At 29.6% G+C, this 27,267-nt stretch overlaps 6 protein-coding genes across 12 annotated transcripts; 2 read left to right on the top strand and 4 right to left on the bottom strand.

Annotated features, from left to right (window-relative positions):
• Positions 1 to 298: 298 nt before the first annotated feature.
• Znt63c (solute carrier family 30 member 1) lies at positions 299 to 6,167 on the top strand. 3 transcript variants are annotated; one of them, XM_083048815.1, is made up of 9 exons: positions 300 to 547; positions 1,204 to 1,361; positions 1,855 to 2,046; positions 2,146 to 2,368; positions 3,305 to 3,566; positions 3,681 to 3,798; positions 3,931 to 4,146; positions 4,475 to 4,585; positions 5,185 to 6,167. In XM_083048815.1, the coding sequence occupies exons 3-9, from the start codon at positions 1,870 to 1,872 to the stop codon at positions 5,392 to 5,394; spliced, it is 1,317 nt and encodes a 438-aa protein (XP_082904941.1). In that variant the 5' UTR covers positions 300 to 547; positions 1,204 to 1,361; positions 1,855 to 1,869; the 3' UTR covers positions 5,395 to 6,167. The 3 variants fall into 3 exon arrangements, with proteins under 3 accessions (XP_082904943.1, XP_082904941.1, XP_082904942.1); XM_083048816.1 differs by having other exon boundaries at positions 1,290 to 1,361; XM_083048817.1 differs by lacking the exon at positions 1,204 to 1,361 and having other exon boundaries at positions 299 to 547.
• A 626-nt stretch (positions 6,168 to 6,793) lies between these two features.
• Positions 6,794 to 13,062, bottom strand: LOC145941506 (transmembrane protease serine 9). The gene is made up of 13 exons (XM_083047615.1): positions 12,235 to 13,062; positions 11,907 to 12,016; positions 11,488 to 11,720; positions 11,114 to 11,344; positions 10,644 to 10,842; positions 10,390 to 10,544; positions 9,378 to 9,546; positions 9,115 to 9,166; positions 8,475 to 8,566; positions 8,021 to 8,256; positions 7,592 to 7,822; positions 7,074 to 7,278; positions 6,794 to 6,952 (listed from the first exon to the last, which is right to left on the bottom strand). The coding sequence occupies exons 1-13, from the start codon at positions 12,326 to 12,328 to the stop codon at positions 6,794 to 6,796; spliced, it is 2,166 nt and encodes a 721-aa protein (XP_082903741.1). The 5' UTR covers positions 12,329 to 13,062.
• Positions 13,063 to 13,404: 342 nt separating this feature from the next.
• Positions 13,405 to 15,362, bottom strand: Pex16 (peroxisomal biogenesis factor 16). The gene is made up of 5 exons (XM_083048818.1): positions 15,136 to 15,362; positions 14,790 to 15,036; positions 14,421 to 14,697; positions 13,935 to 14,038; positions 13,405 to 13,852 (listed from the first exon to the last, which is right to left on the bottom strand). The coding sequence occupies exons 1-5, from the start codon at positions 15,260 to 15,262 to the stop codon at positions 13,597 to 13,599; spliced, it is 1,011 nt and encodes a 336-aa protein (XP_082904944.1). The 5' UTR covers positions 15,263 to 15,362; the 3' UTR covers positions 13,405 to 13,596.
• A 436-nt stretch (positions 15,363 to 15,798) lies between these two features.
• Positions 15,799 to 20,501, top strand: LOC145942296 (lysoplasmalogenase TMEM86A). Its single transcript, XM_083048893.1, has 6 exons — positions 15,799 to 16,071; positions 18,385 to 18,548; positions 18,658 to 18,851; positions 18,941 to 19,056; positions 19,248 to 19,358; positions 19,437 to 20,501. Exons 1-6 carry the CDS (start codon positions 16,051 to 16,053, stop codon positions 19,539 to 19,541), a joined length of 711 nt encoding a protein of 236 aa, XP_082905019.1. The 5' UTR covers positions 15,799 to 16,050; the 3' UTR covers positions 19,542 to 20,501.
• A 138-nt stretch (positions 20,502 to 20,639) lies between these two features.
• Positions 20,640 to 22,502, bottom strand: LOC145942295 (3-oxoacyl-[acyl-carrier-protein] reductase FabG). Of its 5 annotated transcripts, none has more exons than XM_083048890.1 (4): positions 22,364 to 22,502; positions 21,573 to 21,886; positions 21,249 to 21,450; positions 20,640 to 21,161 (listed from the first exon to the last, which is right to left on the bottom strand). In XM_083048890.1, exons 2-4 carry the CDS (start codon positions 21,884 to 21,886, stop codon positions 20,919 to 20,921), a joined length of 759 nt encoding a protein of 252 aa, XP_082905016.1. In that variant the 5' UTR covers positions 22,364 to 22,502; the 3' UTR covers positions 20,640 to 20,918. The 5 variants fall into 5 exon arrangements, with proteins under 5 accessions (XP_082905016.1, XP_082905017.1, XP_082905018.1 ...); XM_083048891.1 differs by having other exon boundaries at positions 22,298 to 22,468; XM_083048892.1 differs by having other exon boundaries at positions 22,258 to 22,468.
• A 787-nt stretch (positions 22,503 to 23,289) lies between these two features.
• Positions 23,290 to 26,582, bottom strand: LOC145942293 (tetratricopeptide repeat protein 27-like). Its single transcript, XM_083048882.1, has 8 exons — positions 26,266 to 26,582; positions 25,295 to 26,147; positions 25,163 to 25,229; positions 24,752 to 25,084; positions 24,490 to 24,663; positions 24,259 to 24,411; positions 24,016 to 24,177; positions 23,290 to 23,853 (listed from the first exon to the last, which is right to left on the bottom strand). The coding sequence occupies exons 1-8, from the start codon at positions 26,336 to 26,338 to the stop codon at positions 23,290 to 23,292; spliced, it is 2,379 nt and encodes a 792-aa protein (XP_082905008.1). The 5' UTR covers positions 26,339 to 26,582.
• Between the last annotated feature and the right edge of the window lie 685 nt (positions 26,583 to 27,267).

Below are 27,267 nucleotides of genomic sequence, written 5' to 3' on the forward strand. Positions count from 1 at the left end.
TTACGTAATCGATCCTAAATTGTGTAATTAAAATTTGAAGTGCATTTCAGAAAAAAAAAAAGCGAGAATTCTTTTTACCAATCTGAGCATATTCAAATTCAAATATACCGCCATCGCCGCGATTGAATTTGGGCATCGACTAAATATTATTAAAGATCGTCCACCCTAAGTCAATTTTCCTAACTATCGAATAATTCGTTTTTCCGGCTACATTCGCATTCACCGAACGTCATCGGACGATTTCGGAGCATATGCCGCGACGCTATTGGTCGAGAATAGAACCTTATCGACTGTCTGACATTCGTGTATCGAGAGGAGAAACAAGGAGGAGAGGAACATCGGTGTAGTAATAAGCGCCGCGCAGGTTTTCATTATCGTTGTGTGCCTTGTGTCGTACCTGCCAGCGATGCGTTTACGCGTACGCATGATCGCACGGCGGAACATGTCCAGAAATATTCTCTACCATGTCGTATTTAATTAGTGTGACGTGATACGCGACCGCGACGAACAAACGTGACGGACGGACGCGACGAATTCTCTCCCGCAGGTAAGAGAACCCAAAGAGAGTGTACTCCTTTTTTTTCCCTCTCGACGCGATAATTTCGCTCCGATTGGAGCACCGATGAGATAATTATTTAACACTCTGGATAAATTTCCTTTCCATTATTATTACATACTTGAATTCAGAGATAGTTAGAGAGCGCTTGTGTTCACCGTTTTATCTGTGTGTGCACAGAAAATAATGTAAAAATATTTGATTTACTTTGTAATATACGTGTGTATATTATATATATATATATAATATATATATATATATATATATAATATATATATATATATATATATAAACGATAAAATAGAAATGTAATATATATCAGTAAATATATAATATGCTGTGCTATATAGAGATTTGTGTGATTGACAGCTAGGGGACACAAATGTCAAATTAAAATGGCATTATATTTTGACATACATATATATACACGCATGGGTAAATATTCAAATATTTATATGGAATGACCTACATGAGTGAAATGGTCGATAATCATCAACCTTCTATTTTATCCCCGAGTGCCTAATTGATAGTCGAGAGAGAGATATTTACTCGTCAGGGCCGTCAGTCCTTTCTCGCGAATCTCGTCGGTGCCCCGGAGCTTTTTCGTTCCGCGGCGTGTAATCTTTTTCCAACGATGATTCATATAGTATTTTCTTGCTGTCCTGCCGTGATTCACATTCGTCCCTCTTTTTCTCTCCTTCTGGTAACTGGATTTATGGGAAATGGATATAAGGAAATTGGTGTGACGTGCGATGACTTGAAGCTCACATAGTCGCGCGACCTCGTCGTCCTCGAGCATCGTCAAGTAAGGGAGAATCGCTTCTATATATTCCGTATATAACATATATATAATTGCTAATTAATACCTTTTATTCGGAACTTTTATTATTTCTCCACGTCACACACACACAGAGGAGAATCGCGTGTGAAATTCGCGTAAACAAACAAAGAACACGGAAAGATAGTGTGCATCAGAATTCATTAGATTTCTTACGTTTTTCGCTAGTTGTGGAAATTTTTCTCCAACAATATCTTCAACACGTGGAAAATATTGAACCGTTCTTTTTCCTCTAAGAAATAACGCTTTTATAATCTATATTATCTTCTCAATTGAATTAGTTGATTAAGCATAATGTGTTTTGTGATAAAAAAAATATTTCCTGCAGTAGTACATTATATTGTGACAAAGTTATTTAATCGTACATTCTTCTTTATAACTTTCTTAAAATTTCAAAAATTATTGTAAAGCATTATACATTATTTATTATACAGATACATATACAGTTATATCTTTTCAGGTTTGCACAAATATCATGGGTCGTTATACAGGAAAAAAATGTCGTCTTTTGACAATGCTATGGCTGACAGCTTTATTTTTTTTAGTGGAAATTGTAGTTGGTTACGTAACCAACTCTATGGCTTTAATAGCAGACAGTTTTCACATGTTATCGGATGTAGCTGCTTTAGTAGTAGCATTTCTTTCGGTAAAGGTAAGCTTCGAACTGTCTTCAATCTTGTTGAAAAGTCCAGTCATTTAATTGTGTATTGTAATACTGTGTCAATTGTTTATAAGCACTTTTACATTGCAGATGTCGCCGAAAAAATGGTCCAAGAATACCTTTGGTTGGGCCAGAGCTGAGGTATTAGGAGCCTTAGTAAATGCTGTGTTCTTGGTCGCCCTATGTTTTAGTATTACTGTAGAGGCATGTAAGAGATTCATCGAGGTAGAAGAAATACACGAAGCCAAATTACTCGTGGGAGTCGGAGCACTTGGTTTGCTGGTGAATGTGATAGGTTTATGTTTATTCCATGGTGAGTATTCCTATTTATATATCACACACTGAGCTTTATTTTTCATAAAGCTTAAAAAGCTTGAAATATATATAGATGCAATATTTAGTTTGATGTAGAGATATATTTTCTTATTTTAAAAATATTTTAAAGCTAACACAGTTTTATAAAAAATCATTATTATTATTAAAAATATCGTTATCCTTTTTTTTGTTAGATTAATATTATTTAAAAATGTATATATATTTTGTTTTGTATCTTAAATACTACTCTTCATATCTAATCATCTAATACCTTACGATCTTAATTACGATCATGGATAATAATTGTTCCAAGTTGCTGTTTGTATAAGATTCTTTATCCAATATATTTTTGTAATGTTATCTTATTATTAATGCTCAAGAGATTTTGTCTTGAATCAAGATAAAGAGTTGATTATCCAGTATATACATCCAGAGAGCAAAAGTATTAACGCAGCAAAATTTGTAATATGAAACTTCTGTAGATACGACAAAAGTCTTATCAAGTATTATGATTATTTATACTTGAAGAGATTGCAGAAAAATTGCAGTTATATTCAAGTTATATAAAAACTCACTGCTCATTAACATCTAATAGATCAATTTTACTATCTTATTAATACATTATCATATATTATTAAATTATAATTGAGTACTTGGAAAAAACATTCAACTATTCGAATAAACGAAACAGACAATATTAAAAGGGAAATATTTTATTTATCACATGCAAAATATTGATTATAGCTAATGTATATTCAATATTTTTTTATATATATAACAAATAAAATAAGTTATCAGATCTTTCTCCTGTCTGCTTTTAATTAATCAATTAATTAATCTTGAAAAATCTATATCGTGCACATTTTATATATAATAGATAAGAGATTAATCTACTTATTGATATAATCTGCAAATATTTACAACATAATTGTAGAACACGGAAGTGCTCATGGTCATTCACATGGTATATCTCGAAGTCATAACAGACTGAGTACTTTAGTAGGTACAGACGACAATGAAAACGACGAAGCTTATAGACCTTCGACACCCCAAGTAAAACGAGCGCATGGTCATGCTCACGATGCGAGTCAAATGAACATGCGAGGAGTATTTCTTCATGTACTTTCGGATGCATTAGGATCTGTCATTGTAATTGTGTCTGCTCTCATTGTGTGGCTTACAAAGTGGAAATACAGGTGATTTATATGCATTATGTATATTCTATGTACGAGTTTAATACTTTGATATTAAACTGGTACTTTAGTATTAAAAACTGGTACGACTTCTATGTAAACACTTTATTTCTACAGATTCTACATTGATCCTGCACTATCGCTCTTATTAGTCATTCTTATCCTGCGTTCAGTGTGGCCGTTACTTCAAGAATCAGCTTTAATTCTACTACAGACTGTGCCAACACACATTCAGGTAATGTTTTATTGATTCTATATAATTTAGTGTAAGACTTACAATTAGATGTAATATATATAATTTATATACATATATATAATTTTTTAAAAATATATAAATATAAAATTTATAAAAATTTATTTCATGCAGGTCGATGCTATACAACAGCGTCTACTAGAAAATGTAGATGGAGTATTAGCTGTACACGAATTCCATGTGTGGCAATTAGCGGGTGATCGTATTATAGCTAGTGCGCACATAAGATGTAGAAATCTTTCTGAATATATGAAAATCGCCGAACAAGTTAAGGAATTTTTCCATAACGAGGGTATACACTCTACGACTATTCAACCAGAATTTATCGATGTAAGCTAAGATGAAATACATTTTGTGTGTATGAAAATGCATGCAATTTTTTATTACAGGCAAATTCAAGTTTGATTTAAGTTTGAGTAATTGTGAATTTTTCTCAGGAAGTTGTCTATTCGTGAATCACGCGTATAATAATATTAATCACAATCTTTTGTCTAGCGCCAATGATGCGTGAAATGTACAGTCACCAATACTAACACTATTATATACGCAATTCGCAAACAACTTTTTAATCATACATATATACATTAAATATTTAATTATACATATATACACTAAATATTTATATATATTAATATATTCTTTTTTATTATTTTTCTAGTATCATTCTAATAGCGAAATTAAAGAGACTCCCACGGAAGATTGCGTGCTGGATTGTCCAAAGACTGATAAGCCGTGCAATCATGCGACGTGCTGTGGTCCTTCCAAACAAGTAAGAGTTATTTTCCATTTACAATTTTGTCGTCGTACATTATTCATCATGCTTACGTTCGCTCGATGCTCTAGTATAATGTGGAGAGAGATACAAATCCTCGATCTACGTATCCTAAATCAAAGTACCTCGAACGATGCTTAGAAGGAATAAAATCTGAGTCAAGTACGACTATAGGCCGCGACAGTTCGTCTACTATATTCGACAATATAAATTCTATATTTCATCCATTTGAAAGTACAGTTATCTTTCATTATATTAAAAAAATCGTTTTATAATGAAATTTTATTTCACTCGAATTATTAAGAATCTATCTTATATATCATATATATATAAATCTAAATTCTAATTACTAAATTTATCTACTTTTAAAATTCAAAATCAGATTGTGATAAGACTAGTTAATCAATAACATGTCATCAAAATTGAACATAAATTTTATTTTTATATTTGTTCAAAATAGGATGAGAAAAATGATAGGCATTGTATTTATTGAGACGTTAGGACGTAAATATTGTCTATACCATAAAATTCTTTTACATTTTATTTTAGCCTTACTGTTATAAAGATATATTAATGATAACTTATCTTTAATACAGGGTCGTGAAACTCCTTCACCTGGAGAGACACCATATATGTGCAGACAGCGTAATAGCCTGGCACGTTCAACAGGCTCTATAGGAGGAACAGAGCAACAAGAAGTGAATGAAATGGAACGCGGACATTTGCTATCACTGCCCGTCTCGCATCCCACTTCGTTCCACTCCGTCCAAGTTCCGCATCCTCACGTTAATGCACCAACTGTCTAAGCTCCCTTTGCATTATAAAATATCTACCTCCATAGAAAAATATGCGGCGCGTCACGATTTATTGTACAAATACAATAAATGAGTATATCTACATAGAATTTATTAGTATCAGCAGTTGATGGCAGAGGTTGAATGACGTTTTCGCATCAATTATCAATCTTGTAATTGATTAATTTTTTTATGTTCAAAAAGAACTTCTCTAAAAGAGCAATTTCTTTCGGCTTCTAATCTTTGCCATCAATTTACTTATAAATAAATAATTTAGATATTTGATAATTAAAAATGCCAAAGGCATATTAATACCAAATATGTGCGTTACATAACTCTGATATAAATAAGATGTCGAAGTTATTCTAGATTTCTCTTCGAAGAATTTTAGAATTACAAGATGCTTCGAATGTTCAATGCATAATTTATCATAAAAAAAAATATAGGACTTATAATCTATGTTAAGTATTGTTTAAATCTCACATATTCATACGCATACATACGCTCATACTTACATACATACATATATATATACTTGTACATTTGACACTGGCTTTATAAAAATACTTTGCGAAATTTTTTATTTATAGATATAATCTTTATTGTGTTAATATTATAATATACAGTTTTTTATAAAATAGTATACAAATCTGTAAGCGACAGTACCAAAACCTCTTCATTATATTGTATATTGTTTTTTCCATGTAATTCTTAAATATTAAGTCTGTATATTTTTTATGTATTTCTTGTCGACTTGAACAATTACAAGAAAATTAAAAACTGAATGTATTAATTGCTTTTGTGTACATCGCTCTTATAATATTATTTATAATTTTAGAAAAAATACACATAAATGTTAATTTTTCTCTTCTGCAATTTTTTTTTTTTATTATATAAGTAATAATAGTACTATAAAAATTAGAGAATTAAAGATTGGCTGATTATGAGTTTTATTTACAGTTCTATTGTTTGCATTTTTCCTTGAGGGACTAAAATCAAAGTTATTTCAAATTATAATATCAGATCTCTTTTGCTCTTTCTTTATCTATTATCCATTAATATTTTGTGATAGGATAATTAACTCTTTGTAACTTAACAATTTTCTTTTTATAAAACTATTAATTCGTTAATATATACTTGTAATTAGAATATAAATTAATAATGCACTAATTTTATTATGTTCCAATGTTCAATAAAATTCCAATTTACGAATACATTCTCCTTTTATATTTCAACTATATTGTTAGTATCTAAATATTATTTATACATCATTCATGACATATTCATTAGCACGCATACATTTTTATATAACGTAGAAAATCTAATTATATTTATTAATGTCTGTTTTAATTTTTTCAAATAATATTTATAAGAAATATATGTAATCCATATATATATGTTTACACGCGGTTTAAGTCATTTGTTGCATGATCCAAGAAATAGAGTTACACACATTAGCGTATACACCAGGTACGCTTGCATTTGCACAGCCTATACCCCATGTCACCAGCCCGATAACTTGATAGGATCCGTTTCTCGTCTGACACACTAGCGGTGAACCTCCGTCGCCCTTTAGAAAAAAAGGTTTGTATAATATTTGTAATAATATTGCCAGAATTGATTAATGAATAGAGAGAGAGATATTACATTAATATAAATAGAAGACAATATAATATGTATAATTCTCTTACAGTGCATGCATCTTTGCCCTCTTTTCCTCCGGCGCACATGGTGCTGTTGTCCAGATAGTACGAGACAAAGCCACCGAGTTTCGTCCCACGAAGTTCCGTTTCGCAAGTCGCTTGACTTATCACAGGTACGTCTACTTCTTTCAGAATATTTTGATACATCCCATTACTTCCAAAAGCGTTCTTTCCCCAGCCCGTCACCCAACATCTTTAAAATATTAATATCGTGTTAATTATGTTATGTTATTTATGAAAAAATTAATATATCTGTTTTAATTTTCTCAAATAATATTTATAATGTGAAAATATATGTAATTTATACACATGTTTTCACAAAAAATTATTGCAAAATTATAATATATTCCGATCCTCTTAGCAAAACGTTAGAGATATAAATATAACTGATAATTACAGTACAAAAGGACACAAAAGTAATTGAATTAAAGAAAATTCAAATTTGAGAAAATTATATTTAAAAAAGCGACGTTAAATACTATGAAAATATTAATTATAATACATGCCTTGTTCCCACAATAACTGGCTCACATGACAAGCATGCGGTATTAATGTTAGGAGCAATTGGAGCGTTCGAACTCAGTCTAAGTACCGCTATATCGTTTAAAAGATACTGTCGATTATAATGAGGATCCAGAGTAACTCTTGAGATATTAATATTTACAGATGGATAACGTTCGTCAATAGGTTGAGCACTTAAATTCCATGCGCCCAATCTTGCTTTAATCCCACCATTTCTGTAACATATTTTTAAGAACCATATATATTATAACAAAAGATATATGACAGATTAATACATTATAATAATATATATTGCGTTAATAATACAGGAATTAATTTTCTTTTAAAAATCTTTAAAAAAAACTTGTTATCTTAAAAGATTGGTAATTCTTCAGAAATCTCTCTACACTTATATATATATTTCTATTACTTACAGATAATTCTCTACTTTATGAGCGGCGGTAAGGACATAATTTGGTCTAACAAGTACTCCACCTCCGAGGTAAACGTCATCGTTGGTTAAAACGGCTACTTGCCAAGGATATGCACCGGGAGCAGCTTCCCCTGGAGGATGCGGGGAAGATGAAATTTTTGGGATACCGCAGGAAGTATTGTCTCCGGGCGTTGATGAGCAACAGTATACTTGTCCAGAAGGGCAAGTAAATGGGCCCTAAAAATAAAGTTTTATATTATAAAATGATATCATATAAAATATTGAATATCAAAAATATTAAATAATAATAATAATTATAATAATTATATATATATATATATATATATATATATATGTATATTGTATAAACATAATAATAATAATAAATTGAAAAGGCTCTGATATAGTGATAGTATCAATTTTTTTCTATTTTTTATTAATAAATAAATAATTACCATATTCACTATTCTGATGTCAATAATGGTTCCATTTGTAGGACAGGTGGTTCCAGGATAGCACAGACATTGTCCATTATTCACAATGGCAGCTGTAAAAGGCAGTAAAATATACATCATCAATATTAATAAATTAATTCATAAATTAAATTAAATATGTCAAACTACAAAATAAAATCTTTTTTTTATATTTAGAAATTCTTTGTTGTAATTATATAAATGATACGATATGACACAATTAGACGACTATAAATTCAAATACTCTCTACTGAATATCATTAACAATAATATATAGTTATTAAGCTAACACTTAATAATTTTTATTTGTTATTTATATTATTATATTACTTTTTTGACATTTATATATCTCTTGTTATATTAATATTTTGCATCATTTTATAATAATATATTGTTAGTAATTTATGTACTTGTTGCCATTGTAGTAGTGTCGAAAATAATTTGCGCACAAATTTGTTGCAACACTTGGCATATCAGAAACAGCAAGATGCTATTCATTTCGAAGACTTTGAAGTTACCGAGAATTAATTATACAGTCTGTTATAGACGCCACAAATAAAATACTAATAGAAATCGTAGCTTACGGATTTATATATATGCATATATAAATGCGTCAACGAACCGTGATACATTTCCTGTCCTCCATAATTTTGAAGGGAGGACTTATGTGTATCCTGTCGAACAAAATATAATGCATGACCTTTCATGATGCGTTAAAAGCGATAGTTTTTGCGACGATATCTGATGCGGTATGCGATTTTCCTACGAGCTATCACTAAAAAAATAAAAAATAGTAAAATATCTGACATAACATGGGAAAAAAAGAGGAGCAAATTACTTCCGATTATAATTATATTAGTATGTATATAATAATAGGTGTAGCACGTGCGCAATTAGCGTAATAATCCTCGGTGGTATTCCCAGCAGATCGGAACAGCCATACATCCAGAGGCAAGGTGTGGAGAGACAAAGCCATCCCTGTTTCATTGGCAAATAAACGGCGAAGGTCAATAATAATCCGTGCGATAATCGTGAATCACGCACCGTTGATTTTATTCAATGTATCTAAAAAAAAACGCATTGTTACAGGAAACATTATTTTATAAGCGCTGACAAATTACATTCTGGGTCCTGTACTTGACATGTATATCACTGATCACGCTTACATTCGCTTGATGCTCTAATCTCTAATATAATATGAAGAAAGAAACAAATCAATATATATATATATATATATATATATATATATATGTCCTAAATCAAAGTACGTTGTAGGATGTTGATGGCAAAGGTGAATGACACTTTTGCAATCACATCAATTGCATCTTATAATTAATTTTTTGTTTAAAATTTCTCTGAAATTTTTGGATATAATGAGCAATCTCTTTCGGCTTCTAATCTTTACCAATTTACTTATAAATAAATAATTAAAAGATTTGATAATTAAATGTCAAAGGCAATATTACTGCCAAATATAATATATGCATTACATAGTTCTGATATAAATCATATTCTGATATAGATAAGATTATTCTTATTCAAAGTTATTCTAGATTTTTTTAAGAATCACAAAATTACAAAACATGTCAAATGTTAATTATATAATTAATTACAAAAAATATAACTTATAATCAATGTTATTATTTAAATCACACACACGCATTTATACATTAATTTACACTGTGACCTTATAAAAATATGCAAAATTCTTTATGTATATAATTTTTATTGTGTTAATATTATAATACACAGTTTTATAAAATAAATATTAGTTGGGACGCACACATTTTTATATAATATAGAAAATCTATTAACGTGTCTATATTTTAGTTCTCTCAAATAATATGTATAATGTGAAAATATATGTAATCCATACATATGTTTTCACGCGATCTACGTCATTTGTTGCCTGATCCAAGAAAGAAAGTTATATACATTAGTGTACACTCCAGGTATTCCTGCATCTGCACAGCCTATACCCCATGTCACCAGCCCGACAACTTGAAAGGGCCCGTTATTTATTGAACACACTAGCGGTGAACCTCCGTCGCCCTTTAAAAAAATGGATTTGTAATGATATTGCCAGAATTGATTAATGAATAGATATTACATTAATATAAATGAAAGACAATATATGTATAATTCTCTTACAGTGCATGCGTCTTTGCCCGGTTCCCCTCCGGCACACATAGAGTTGCCATCCAGAATGAAGAAATTGCTGAGTCTCGTCTTACGAAGAGCGGTTTGACAATCCGCTTGAGTCAATACGGGTACGTCTACCTCTTTCAGAATAATTTGGTACATCCCATTACTTCCAAAAGCGTTCTTTCCCCAGCCCGTCACCCAACATCTTTAAAATATTAATATCATGATTAATATATTAATCGTGTCATAATATTATTTATAAAAAATAATGATTATTGCAAAATTATAATATATTCTGTGACGCTCTTGGCAAAATGCTAGAGATAGAAATATAGCTAAATTATGAAATATGATAATTGGAGCACAAAAAGATTATATTACATGATTGTTGATGAATTAAAGAATTTAAATTAGAGAAAATTATATATAAAGTGATCTGATAAATACTGCGAAAATATTAATTGTATAATATATACCTTGTTCCTGCAGCAACTGCTGCAGACGGCAAGCACGCTGTATTAATGTTAGGACTAGTTGCAATTGGAGCGGCCGAGCTCAGTCTAAGCACTGCTATATCGTTTTGAAGATTTTGCGAATTAAATTGAGGATGTATAGTAACTTTCGAAATGGAAATGTCTCTATATGGATAACACCCGGTATTACTTTGAGCATCCCACGCGCCCAATCTCGCTTTAATACCACCATTTCTGCAATGTTTTCAATAAATATATGTCATAACAAAAAATATTGTATTTATTAATAATATAGGAATTAATATCCCTTTAAAAATCTTTAAAATTTGTCATCTTACAAATTTCTGGAAGAATTTATGCGTATATTTATTACTTACACGTAACCCGCTACTTTATGAGCAGCGGTAAGGACATACATTGGACTGACAAGTACTCCACCTCCGAGGTAAACGTTACCATCGGTTAAAACGGCCACTTGCCAGGGATATGCGCCACAAGCAGCTTGCGCTACGGGATGCGAGGAAGATGGAATTTTTCGGATACCACAAGAAGCATCGTTTGCGGGCGGCGTTACGCAACAGTACACTTGTCCTGAGGGGCAAGTTGTTCCCTAAAAATAAAGTTTTATATTATAAAATGATATAAAATTATCAGTATTAAAAATATCGAATAAGAAATATATATAGAATTATATAGAATCCATTTATATAGAATTAACAATTATTATTTTACAATGTGTAAACATTTCATTGATAGTATCAAATTTTTTCTATTTTTATTAATAAACAAATATTACCGTATTCACGATTCTGACATCAATGCCGCTAGGACAGGTGGTTCCGGGATAGCACAGACATTGTCCATTATTTCCATTATTCCCATTATTCCCATTATTCACGATAAAAGCTGTAAAATATATATCAGTAATTAGATTAATTCAATTTATAAACTAAATTAAATACGCTAACTAAAAGAAAACTTTTCTTTTTATATTTAGAAATTCTTTGCATTATATGATACAATAGATGACTATAAATTGAAATTCTCTCTTTTAAATATCTCTTGTTATTAATATTTTGCATTATTTTATAATAATAATAGTATATCCTTAATAAAATACGTACTTGTTGCCATTGGAGGATTAGGTTCAAAAATTATTTGCGCACACATTTGCTGCAACAGTTGGCACAGCAATAATAGAAACAAAATGCTATGCATTTCGAGATCACCGAGAATCAATTGTACAATATCTTTTGTATAAACGACACTCACAACAAATAAAACACGGAGACCATGTTCATAGATTTATATACATAAATAATCGACGAATCGCGATATCATTTCAGTTTCTCCTTGTAATCCTTTAATGGGAGCGTATTAGATACTTTGTGTATCCTGTCAGATGAGATATAATATGACTTTTCATGACGCGTTAAAAACGATAGTTCTTGGTAAAGATATCCAATGCGATATGTAATTCCCTTCCGAGCTATCACGTGTAAAATATCTAGCACAACATAGAAAAAAAAGAAGAGCAAATTGCTTCCGATTATAATTACGTTAGTATGTATATAATAATAGCAGTTGTAGCTTGTGCGCAACCAGCGTAATAATTCTCGGTGGTATTCCCAGCAGATCGTAACAGCCGTATGTCCAGAGACAAGGTGCAGAGAGACAAGGCCATCCCCGTTTCATTGGCAAATAAACGACGAAGGTCAATAATGATCCGTACGAGCAGATCGTGAATCACGCACCGCTGATTTCATTCGACAATACGTGTTAAAAAAAACACATTGTTGCAGGAAACATTATTTCATAAGCGTTGACAAATTATATCCAGGCCTTGTACGTGACACGTATAGTGACAAAAAGAATTATTGCATGAATGACAAATATTAGCATAAATATCTCTGCAAAAGCAATATTTTTTGCATATTCTATTTTTAATGTTCAAATGTATTCAACTAAAAATGTCTTTAAAGTTCTTGAAAAATTTTTAATATTTTTAATTGTCAACTGATAAAATGAGAAATGTGAAAATTCAATTATTGACAAAATATAATGAAATTATCTCAAATTATTGGAGAACATATTGCAAGTCAAAAAACTTATCAAAGTATTCGAAATTTGTGATGTTCGTCTTCGCGTTTTTTTGCTTCACACTTATGCATTCATTAAAAGCCGCTAATACATTAATCAAAGCGAATTAAATTATGTTGAGACTCTTTTATAAAAATACCTTTCATAATTACAATTATTTTTAAATTAATAAAATAAAATATATATAAAATATGATCATAAGTACCACATCCTTCAAAGTTCATTGTGCAACAATATAATAGAGAAAAATATAAAAATATCATTTTGTGACATTTCCCCAATTATTCATGAATTATGGAATGCTTAGATTATGCTATAATTTTCGTATTTATGGCGAGTTCACTTACATGTGTATTTCTCATCAGCTTACTTAGCAGCCATAAGAGTTAACGCGACCACATGTAAAAGTACATACTCTGCATATATGGTAGATTCTTCTTAACAGCGTTTGTCAATAACTTGGCGAAAGGTACAGAGGTAGATAATGCATCAAGTAATGCATTTATCTTAACACGGCTATACTTGTCGTAAAATGGCGATCTTAAAATGTATAGCAGTAAACTTAATCTTCGTCGTACGAGTTCTTCTTCCTCTTCTTTACTGAATAATGCCTTTGGAGCACAGCGAGTAAAGATATTCAAACTGTATACAAAGAATAACTCAATTAAATAGAAAAGATCACAATTTATAAATTCTATTTAATAGTGCAATATATGTTAATTACCTGACTACATCAATAATAAATGATAACATCCATGGTGGCCAGTGTTTTTTGTCAGTAATGTACATACAGCCAAGGTGAAGCAATGGTTTTGTCACATAAAGACTCTGGAAAATGTACTTTGTTAACAGCAGTTTTATATTATTGTACAATTATAAAAAGACAAGAGAGTAAAGTTCAAAAATATAGTAGACATAATGTATATAAAAAAAGAACAAATACAAAAAGTAAAATCAAATTGTAATAAAACAAAACTAAATAAAAAACTTATATAAGTTTTCATAATGACGCAAAAACTTAATAATTCTTTTACATCTACTTTGTACTTTTTGCTCAAATAATGAATTCATATTACTATTCAAGAAACTCACATTAATACTATTTTTTTTTTAATTTTAACAAATTTAAATAATATATTTTAATTTTTCATTAGAACATCTATCATTAATAATGAATTAGAACAAGATATAATACTAAATTTTAAACAACCTCAGCTAATTTAAGAATTTTCTCAGATTCCTGAGTCTTGGTTAAGTTTTCATTTTCATCTGTGTTAGAAGGCAAAGCTTTCCATGTTCGCATTTCTATAGGAACCGAATGTTTTATACTTCTAATAACAGTGCCTGATCTTTTCAGTGTAAACCCTTCTTTCGACTGTATACTGTTAACTACTTTGTTAAACTTTTCTCTGTTAAGTGGTGGTGTTGCAGGATTCTTTGTCATACGTTCCTTATACACATGAACTGATAACAATCGTAATATAGTCCTATAAAAAGTAAATATTTATCTATATAAAATAAAACTTGATACAATATATATATTTCATTGTATTGCAAATAGGCAACGCCAAACACTTACTTAAATAACTGTACAATTATGATTATTAACCATTTTCCCTTTGCGCCCCATAACTTCTCTGCTGAAACCTCGAGCAATGTCTCGGTATATTCCACCACAGTCAGCCAAATCTTAATCTTTGATTCGAACTGAGGTATCTTCAGATCCTTAGATTTACTGTTATACATAAGTAAATCATTGCACAGCACAATTAAATTTGGCATAGAGTAAATTAGTTCTACAGCCAAACTCGAATTGCGCAACTGCCCTATTATGTAAATAAAGATAATAGATTTAGTATCATTAAATATATCTGGCGAGAGAAAAAATATGGTAATACAACATATTTGAGAAATACTTCTCTAACCAAAACTAAAGTAAGATAAACATCTGACAGTGGCCTCAATATCTGACAGCAAGTGCGGATTAGCTACAATCCACTTCTTGTAAGACGCCAACAGATTATTCAATGTGGAATTGACACAATTCGCCATTTTATTAATATTATATTAGATTCTTATACAAAATATCGCACAATAGACACTCTTAAATTATCTGCTTATCTCATTGCAAAAATATAAATTATGCATCAAAAGCGTTACGTATATCCGATTCCAAACATCGATTTTTATATCGATTTTTAAACGAAATTCGATTTCGTTCTCAAAAATACTGACCAATCAAATGTCTAATCGAAAAAACGTCATTCTTCGGATTAGACGCGTGATTGGTTAATTTCTTGTCCATCTATGCTGCGCAAATACAAGAGAGTTGCAACTCTACATAAAAGATGGAAGTCTATGGTTGCATTCGGTTGGCCACTTAGAACATATATAAATGGAAGGGGAATAGCAGTCTGAAACATGTCCCAAGGAAGTGAGACAGAAAATATGGTTGTCTCTCTCTCGTCGCTTATTGCTCGTAAGTGCGCATGCGCGGCTACTTAAGCACGAGAGAGAGAGAGAGGCAACCATATTTTCTGTCTCACTTCCTTGGGACATGGTTTTTCTGTCGAGAACAAAGGCATTCCCCTTCCATGTATATATGTTCTAAGGTTGGCCATACGATAATCGGCGACGTTTGCAATTTGCAATCACCCGATGCCCGGTGACAGCGATGCGCGTGTGTGCGTGCAACGCGGACACATATATCGGAAAGCGTCGTATAAATAAGCGGCGAGTTTGTGGACGATAGCATTCGCTAGATCCTGGTCCCACGGTCGGTCGATCTGTCGGCCAAGTCGTCGCTCGTATTGTTTTTCCGGTGTCCTTCGATCGAAGATATGTCATCGCCTACACAAGTGGTAAGAGGACGGAAGTCGTTGACAGATCGTTTGTTTACGTTTGTTGACAGCAACGTATCACTCTCGCTCTCCTTTCACGCTTCCTCGCTGCTCTTGTTTTCTTTCAGATCAAGTCAAGTCTATCGTTTGTGTTCCGTCATTGTTTTGCCATTCAGAAAAAAAAAAAAAAAAAACTGCTACTCTGTTTTCTCTTCTCTTTGTTCGCAGTCGCGTATGCTAATCCTTTGTTAGATCAATTGTGTTCGAGTGAACATTGAATTTAATATTTTATTTTTCATATATACCAGTCAGAAAAAACTGATATAATTAAATATCCGATTTATATATATTTTACAATGTGTAAAATATTGTATATCTTATATACAAATATTATATCAAGACATTTTTATTAATACAAACGAGAAATGTATATACAAATTAGAAACAATTATATATAATGTTAAAATTTTTGGGTATACATGCACACAACATATACAAAAATATTTTTTTCTTATTTTTTTTTAGAAAAAAACTGTTTATGTTAAATTAATAAAATGTATACTCTTCTTATTGTTAGAAAATTTAAAAAAATACACAAAAAAGTTTTTAATATTATATGCAATTATTGCCAATTTATGTATACATTTCTCATTTATATGTGCAATAAGAATATAAAGTGCATTAATTATGTATTATTTATTTCATTTGCATTAAAATTTATACATATGTGTGTATGTTTAAAAAAATCATATTTATAAAAGATTCATTAATTTCTTTATAATTTTAAACTATTTTTTTTAATACAAATAAATAACTAAGTTATGCACTTATTATTAAAGCAATATTATGCGGAGGACAGTAATAGACATGAATGGCAAAAAGCAGAAATTTCCACATTACAGATTTCCTGTTTGATATTCTTTGAAGATCAATTCAATGCAGTTGTTATTGTAATAACGTACTATTAGAGAAACTATCAGATTGGCATAAAGTGACTGCTCTATATCAAAGACCATTGTGTGCGTCCTGATGGTACCAATATTAGATAATGTATTATCATGTAACTGGCTGGATTAAGTCAATTAGGCTTCAATGACTATGAACAGATTTCTTTACACATGCACTGTTATTAGCTGAACTTCAAGGATGAAAAACAGTTTATGATAAAATATTCAAGAATAAAGTACATATGTAAATGTCTATTTAAATCTTTCTTTTTTTTACAATGTGCATATGTATGAGTAAAATATATATTTCACACACACACACACACACATATGAGGAAAATAATTGATAATGATATTAAATAAAAAAAATTAATAAAAATTTATATAATAATAATAAACTTATATTATATAATATATATATATAATAATGAAAAAATATAATTTTTAGTCGACACAACTGGCAACTTGTATTTACAGAAACTTTATTGCGACGTTTCGACCATAGTTTTTGGTCCTTTTCAAGCAATTAATTACAAAGGATTAAATGGGTCAGTTAATGTCTACAATCACAAAAAATAATACAAAAATAAAATAGATTAAGAGTTGAAAGATAAGTGAATAGATGATTATCAACTCACATTCATTGCGCATCAAAAAACGTTGGAAAATATAAAATAAAGTTTCTGTAAATACAAGTTGCCAGTTGTGTCGACTAAAAATTATATTTTTTCGTTAATTAATCACTGGCGAAGACAAGATTCTCCCTCCATTTTTGATATATAATAATGTTAAAATCTGTAATAAATGATTAAACATAACATAAATAATAATAAATAATGTATATAAATAAAAATAGAAAATTAAATAGAGAAAAAGAAAATATAATTATTTTCTAGTATACATATAAATTATTTTTAATCACTCTAGAGAAAATTTCTTTGCTATATTTATCTATTTTATGTAAAGTGTTTAATTATCAAACTCTGAATACAATGATAACTCAAACTCTGAATCAAATGATAACTCAAAGATAATAAAATATGTTTACAGCATAATATTCTCAAAACATATTTTTTTCCATCATTTAATATCATTACATTATCTTTTGGACTTATATAATATATAGATAAGTTATCTTAAAATAGCTGCTAAACAAGTTGTATATAAAAAAATATGATAATTAAAATTAATAAATTAAGATTCTCTAATATAATACATAAGTAAATTTATTGTACAATTTTTTTCTCGTTTTATGTAAATTCTCGTTTTTTTATGAATATATTATTTCAATTACCTTTATACCTTATTTTATCATCACATTTCCATTTATCACTATGGATTTCTCGATACATAATAATAACAATAAGCACGATTTTTTACATTTCAGATAAAAAGTATCGGGCCAAAATTGGTACCATTCTTTAAAAGCGTGTCGGTATATTTTGTATTACTTGCTGAACAACCATCTCTGTTGACGGCATGTTTTAAATGTTTACCGATAATAAGTCTTATTGTTTTCATCCTATTGCATGGGATCAATTTGTCCAAAGAGTAAGTAAAAAAAAAAAATTTCTTACATCTTTAAATAATCAATCTTTTTAATGAATGAAATAATTTTACTTTGGGACGGTTCTTTTAACTAACTCATCTCTTTTTACAGATATGCTTTCTCCAGGCGTATATTAACGGGATTAGTGTTTAGTTGCATAGGCGACGCACTGTTAGTGTGGCCTAATTGTTTCACCGCAGGCATGTGTATGTTTGCTATTGCGCAGATTATGTATATAATTGCATTCGGATTCAAACCCTTGAATTTAACACTCGGAGCAGTGCTGTATATGTTCTGTTCAATCGGTAAGATTAACGAAGGAGTGTTTTTAATTCCTTTCAATTAATCAGATATTAATTAATTCTATCTATTGATTGATACGATTGCTTTCCAGTCATATACGTTTTAATGCCTGGACTGACCGGAGTTTTAGCGATAGGAGTGCCAATTTATACAGTATTAATCACTACTATGGCATGGAGGGCGATATCAAGAGTACAATTCTTTGGGGTAAATTTATGCAATGATATACAAATTATATCAAAACAGTTCATATCTCAATTACATATCTGTTTTGTCTCGTTTTAAATATCGTGCTATTAATTGTTTCTCTAATAGCTTGCGCTTTTTATTCGAGAATACTTGTAATATCATTAATCTTTGTATATACATGCGGAGATTAATCACATTCTACTTATTAGGAGTTGTGGACATGGACTAAATTGTGCAGTTGCATTGGAAGCATATGCTTTGTTATATCTGACACTTTGCTCGGATTTCATTATTTCCATAGTCCATTACCTTATTCTCAGGTAATATAAACATAGATATAGACGAATATATCATAATTTTGTTAGCAAATGTAATTATGTTCGATTTTTACTTTATAGGTATCTATTATGCTTACATATTACGCAGCGCAACTAGGTATAGCATTGAGCGCAGTAGATTCGAAAAACAACAGTAATAACAGAGTACCTGTCAGTAAAGGCTGAAATATTCTTAGTTGTTTATCTACTGGGAAGAGAAAAAGAGTAAAAAAAAACTTATCTGCAGATACAAAAGAAATTTTTTTACATATCTGCTTTAAACTATGTGTATAATTCCAGTAGGAAATTGTTGTGATAATCGTCTTTGACATATTGAATACTTCAGAGCCATATTATTGAATAAGGAAGCTCAGAAGAATTTTAGTGATAATTGTACCTTCGATTATAAATAGACTTGTATCTTTTTTTTGTTAATGTTGTGCAAAGAAGTATCCTATAGAGATTTCATACTAGCCACATTTGTGGTATCCTATTTTTTGTATATATAATAACATTTAAAAAACCATTAATATTAAGAATATAAATAGAATAATATTAATGAAAAACAAAAGAATATTAATACTCTCTTAGAGAAAAAAATATGATACTTTACGTTTTTACTAAAATGGAGATGTTATTTTATAGTGTTGCCTCTGGAGACTGAGGATTTTCAGATGTAAGAAAATAGATTATTCCTATTAAGAGTTTCTTATTCATGCATTTAGAATTATAACAAATTGATTATTTTTCTCGTATATACTTGGCCAAAATGCAATAGTCTACTTGCGATATATCGTGAGAATGGCGCATATATTAGATATTACTGTTAAAAAAATATATATATGTATGTTATATACATTGTATATATCTATATTTGCCATCAATTTTATCATTCTTCAATGTAAATTATCATCTTATGAAAAATAAGTTGCAATATAGTAACTATATATAAATTGTACTATGGACATGTCCTTTATACATGTATTACACATTACTGTATGTATTCCGTCATATTACAAGTAGCTTGTATCTTTATTATAATGTGAATCGTTAACACTGCCACTTTCTTTGGCAAAATAGAGATTGAGCAATTGGTTTGCAGATTTAATATCTGATAGTTAATTTGATTTAAATTTTTTTTCTATATAGTGAAAATATTAAACATAACGAAAGATAGAGAATTCTTCTCATAAATTAAATTTTCCTATTAATGTAACATTCTCTTATACTCTATTTGCAAAACTTATAGAATTAGAGATATGTGCCACAAAAAAGTTATTTAAAGATTTTCACTCCAGTTTTATTTTATAGAGATAAACATTGTAATTTCTTTCATATAAACAATATGGCAAATATTGTTAGTTTATAATCTCTATACAAATGTAGAAAAAAATATAGAACATTTTTAATTATTTTTATGGAACTACTTATCCAAGTAGAGTACAAATATATAGATTGATCTCTCTGTTGACATTAGTATACTATTGTAAATGAAATATATGATGTATATTGTTGTATATGTTAAATATATCATATATTGTTTACACAAAGTATATAAAATTATTAACGAGGACACATAGCATGTCTACCTCCATCCACAGGTAATGTTGCGCCCGTGATAAAACTAGCGTCGTCACTTGCTAAAAATGCAATAGTCTTTGCGACTTCTGTAACATCGCCGGTTCTTCCTAAAACGTGCGTCTCTTTGCTATGCTCGAAAAAGGTTTCTAACTGCTCTTCATTCATTCCACTACTACGGTGGAGATTTGTTACTACAACACCAGGATTTACAGCATTTACGCGCACCTACAGTTAAAAATATGAGACATTAAAAATAATATTAAATCATCACTGTGCTTCTGTGTGTGTAAAGTTTTCTTTACTTCTGCATACCTGCTTTGGCCCCAATTCCAAAGCAATACAACGTGTAAATTGATCCACAGCTGATTTACTCATGCAATATGCCAGACAATCTGGGAAGGATCGTAATCCAGTTACGCTAGAAACATTGACAATATTGCCTTTTGTTTTGATTAAATGTGGCACTGCCAATGCTGTCAATTGATACACTGAACGAACGTTTATGTTGAAAACCCTGAAAATACATGTTAATATATTTAAGATATATTTTAAAAATGAATATATTTTTCTTCAATAAAAATGTATGTATATATATATATATATATATATATATATATATATATAATCATTATATACCTGTCATATTGTTCCACACTTGTGGTTTCTATACTACCACGCTCCAAAACTCCAGCATTATTAATTAAAACATCTAGTTTGCCATAAAATTCAATTGTAGAGTCAATAATATTTTTCACATCATTTTCATTAGTTAATTCTCCCGTTACAATATATGTCTTTACACTACATTGTGCCGCTACTTTGCATAAATTAGCCTTATTGCGTCCACTTAGTGATAACGATGCACCAAGCTGAGACAAATGAAGAGCTGTTGCAACTCCAATTCCTGAGCTGGCTCCTGTTATCAGGACAACTTTCCCCGCAAAAGACATCTAGAATAAAAATGTTTATTAAGCTCTTTACCAAAGTATAGTCTGAGATTATTATTAAAATTACTATTTCAATGCGATAATAATTATAGTCATAAAATAAAACTGATATCGTAAAGAAATTGAACAGTTGTTGAACTTTTTCTTATGCCAAATATTATGTGCTTATATAAATTATTAATAATTTAAATAATATATATAAAATGTTTGTATTTTGTATTTAAAGTAATTGTATTTAAATTTTATGTAAATTTTGTTTTTAAACAAAGAGAAAAAAGACAAAGTAAGACGAAGACACAATTACAAAATGAATACCATTCTCGTTTCGAGATATGTAAAATAATGCCAACAAATATATGAATATGTACTTATACTTATGTATAATATATGCACGACGATAGATAAACACTTAACATTAGACGTGAACTTAAATAATAAAGAGCACAATATTTGTGATTTGATCTGTGATAACTAAGAGACCTCTTGAATATTACTGAAATGCGAGTCACGATATGATACGGATCGATAAACTTATCAGTCACTTTTAATTATCAATAGAAAAATATGTCGTCAAATATCACACGGCCAGATTGTGACGTCAGGAGCGACCACTTCGACCTTCGGTCTGTTCGGCTCGACTCGGAATTGTTCGGTCACGTTCGGCAGCCGAAGCCGAATAGTGTCGAAGTGAATATAATTTCCTCCCTCCCTCTCCCCCTCTTTCAGTTAAATTCAACTGTTTTTTGTAAAAGAAGAAACAGATTACGATTGTCAATAAAATGTGAATTATTTAAAAAGAGAGACAAAGTGTCAAGAGGCAAACTTCTAGGCACCAGAAAGAGGAGTGCAATTAAGTTCCAACACTGCGAGATAATATATAACTAACAGGTGACAATTTCATTAAATTTTTTTGAACATGTAATTGCAAAGAAACATAAAATGGACAAAAATGTCAATAATCGAAAAATGACATCCAGTTTTGTTAAGGGTGGAAGATGTTCAAACAATACTATTCTCACAAACTTTTATACTATTATTATATCATGTGTAAGATAAATTAATAAGAAAGTATATCATACAATTAAATATATTATATATGATTAATACTTCACGTTGGTTTTTGGTATTGTTTTACTTTAGAGAAATTATTTTCTCAATTACAATTTAAAAATCTGCTGAGATCTCTTTTTTTTTAAGATTAATTTGATAATATGTAAAATTGATCGTTTTTAATTTTTTCATTTCTATATTCTCTCCAAATATCTGCGAGATATCATTTAAAATGCATCTATTTTTCATAATAAAACTATTTTATTAAAATCAATTGTGTTATAAAATTCATACAAAGATTTGCATGAACTATTCTTCATATAAGTGAAAAATATAAATACAAGTAAATAATATTTTTACGATGTCGATTTTATTTGTTCCAATTCATTTGTTATAATTGTTAAATAGTCTTCAACTTTTGTTAATTGTTCAACGATATTTGTATTATTCCACTCTTGCTCTTTGATCTTTTTTACAACTCCCTGAAGTGATAATTTTGCACTTCCTAATATTTTTCTTTTTTTGACAACTGCAATATTGTTAGAACAATGTAAATTTACTTGTGCCAAAATACAACATAACTCCAACACACTTAGAGTCGTTTCTTCTCTGTGAAACCATGTTGGATTTGAAGTAGCAATGCGATGTGCTTGTTGTAGATATTGCGCTGCTCTCTCGTTATCAATGTCTGTCTTTCTCAATGCTACAAGCTCAGCATACATTCTCCAAATATCTGGACTATTAATATTAGAACTAGTAATTCTTCCAAATAATTCCAGACTATTTTGAAGCAAACGAGACGCCGAATTTCCATCTGCATCATTAATGTTGTTTATTATAGCATTAGTCAATATTTGAAGAACTTGAATATCTAAGTGATTGTTTTTCAAATCCAAGATTCGATGATAACATCGAATGACCTGAAACAAAGTAAAATTATTTCATTAAAAATATTGTTTAATATAAATAACATAACTAATTTTATAACTATTGTCGCCAATATGCTTCAAATTAATTTAGATGAGAATCTTAATAGAGAATGTAGAAATTCAATTTGTCAAATATTTATGAATAGTACTTACTTCTGAAAAATGTCCCAAATCGATGCTGACAACCATCAAATTATCCCACACTTCCCAACGATCATAATTACATTTTATAGCATCCTGTAGAGATTTCCAAGCTCTTGGTTTATCTCCTAATTTAATGTATGCTTTTGCTAAATTGTTCCATGCTTCAAAAGTCTGGAATTTTCAAATAAGAATTTTATTTAGCTCATATATCGACTATAAAAATAGCAATATCACAATTATGTATATACATACAGATTGTTCTAAAGCACAGTAACGTCTATATGCTGTAGCAGCTAACTTCCAATCCTCTATCTGCAATGCTGCATAGCCTAATCTAAACCACACATGCTCTTGAATGTTATTCAATTCGACTGATAACTTTAAGTGTGGTACAGCTTCAACATACTAAAAAAAATATATATATATATATTACATTAAATGTCTAAGAGATTTAGATTAAAAATTAATAGTCCAGATACTAACATTTTTCTTTGTAAAATAATAGAATCCCCAATGTCTTTGAACTCTACTGCTTTTTTCCTCGGACAATCTCCATGCTGTTTCATAATGATTCACATCTCCAGTTACATCTCCTAGTAGACACCACAACATTACTGTTGGCTTCTTAGATATTTCTTGCTGAATAATCTCAGCTGCCTGCAAATTTGTTCATATATATCATTTATTTTATATTATTATATTTATATTGTATCGTGACTGCGCATATTATACTTGATATACATACCTTATGTTTCAAATTTAATAAATTATAACAAATAATCACATTCTGCCATAATCCAAGTTTTATAAAAACTTCTAGAGCTCCCTTCACCAGGCCAAGACTGAACATTAAGTTAGCCCAGTTCTCTTCCAATGTCCAAATAGGTTTCATACCGCTTGCGAAAAATAGATCCATTCTTCTGGCTACAGGTGCTTTTGTATCATTGCAATCTTTCAGTAAAGACTCTGTTTGCATCATAGATCGCTCGACAGTTCTTTTATCATCAGATTCCAATAAGCAACGACAACACAAAGAAGTCATCTTTAATGACCAATTCTTTGTATTCTCTACAATTTTCTAGAAAAAATATTTTTCTTAATAATATTATATATTTACTAACAAATAAAACGTGAAAAATGTAATATTGCAGCTTACTGTTAGATAGATTATAATTTCCTCATCAGTGAGTTTGTGCTTAGGTTGACTCATCTGCAACTGAGCACTATTTACTGTTAAAATATATTCATACTATATGTTTAAATATGAATAATACTTAGTAATACTTACTATTTTGTTAAAATTATTGCCTCTTCCAGTGCACCCAATTGGATCTCCTCTTTGTGTTCTGAAAATTCAATCCGTTCCAATCTTAATTCGTCATTCAAGTTCAAAGATTTTGGTATGTCTTCGCAATCTATTGATGGAAAAATATCTTTGTTTATTCCCACTTTCAAGTACAACTGTGCTTTTTCTTCTTGTTGGTACTTTGTGCGTTTTCCCATTGCTCCTTCTAGATTTAATGTTAAACCTGCTATGCTCTGTGCATGTTCAAGATATTCTTCAGAATTTTGCAATCTTCTATAGCACAAATAAAATCTAGCAAATTCGAGATTGAATAATAGCTTACAAAGAGGATTCTTTAATATATCAAGATTATTAATTTGTGATATTATATGCTCAGTTTCTTCCAATATTATTCCTGAAGTTTCATCTAGTACATGTTGATGCAATAGATTAGCTCTAAATAGCCACCAAATGCAACTTTCGTACTTTAGCTGTAAATCACTATTAGAAAATATTTTCTTGGATAGATAAAGAAGCTCAGGCTTTTGTACATTTATACTACATTCATCATGTAGCGATAAGCTTTTAAGTGCTTCATCTCTCCTGATTTTTAACCATTCAATATCTTCATCGACATGCGGACCTGTCCAATTGCATTGGGCAAAATGTAACAATGAAGCTATTCCTACGCATAGCCACGACAAATGCTTATCAGTTTCAGATATACTGTTATTCACGATTTCTTGTATGCTATCATCATTGCTTATTGCTTTGATAAATGTAGAAAGTTCACTATTTATTATATCTTTGTATTGGCCATTTAATATGCTGCATACATTATGTGGCAAATTAGAAACTGCAATTGAAAACAATTATTGAGATAAATTACACAGTTTTATAAAAAAGATATATATTAGCAGAATCAATAATTACAATACACAATCATTTATATTTATTTATACATGTATATATACCTTTTTCTGTAGAGAAATTAATTAAAAGTTTAATTTCTATATTTTTATCCATTTCACCTGCTTCTACAGCCATAGTGTCATAACACAATTAAAATATATCACAAGAATTTGTATATTTGCACTATATTTTCCTAATGATTTTAATTCCACGTAAGGTTGGATTTTACATGACCACGCGGCTTTTAAGGTTAGATTTGAGATATAGTTTGTTGAGGTCATATGTCATACAGAACGATTTAAAAACATTTGAGAACCACTGATGAGAGAGAAAAAAAGAAAAAGGAAAACAAATATCGAAAAATGCAGCTGGAGAAGAGAATAAATTAAAAATTGATTGTGCAATTATTGTAAATTTTTTTGCTATATTTTTATCTGTTTAATTTAATTCGTTTATATGAGAGGTCCAACTAAAAGTTTTAATGTTTAGTTTAATTTTTTAAAATATATATATATATATTAAATTTAAAAAATGCATGTACAGTAATTCTTGTTTTATATATATTCGACATTCAATTATGTTAATACAATATATTCTTTACTGTACATCAAAAGGAAACTGCCACATTTTATTGTGTCTTTTGTAATTAATAATATATATATAATATATAACTCATATATATAATCTGTCTTTATTTATTAATAATTAAATATTTTGCATATAATATTCTGTAATAAAGATAATAATTGCACATGTTTAACTATTTATTGTAATTGTTTTCACATGTGCGTGTATGCATCAACTTAACTATCTCTTTAAAACTAATATATATATATATATATATATATATATATATATAAGTACTTAAACACATATACATATATATTAATATCATACATATGCTAATCGAGTGGGTTTTTAACAATCATTATATAAGCACACTACTGGGACACTTTACATACACTGGAAAAATTATATCAGACAATAACTACATAAAAATTTTCAGTCGTTTACAAGTGAGAATACATATTATTGTATTCGTATTACAATTCATTAATATATAA

This window comes from Prenolepis imparis, unplaced genomic scaffold, assembly GCF_030444845.1.
Source record: "Prenolepis imparis isolate NDT839.2.m4 unplaced genomic scaffold, iyPreImpa1.0 SCAF_10, whole genome shotgun sequence".
Lineage (NCBI taxonomy): Eukaryota > Metazoa > Arthropoda > Insecta > Hymenoptera > Formicidae > Prenolepis > Prenolepis imparis.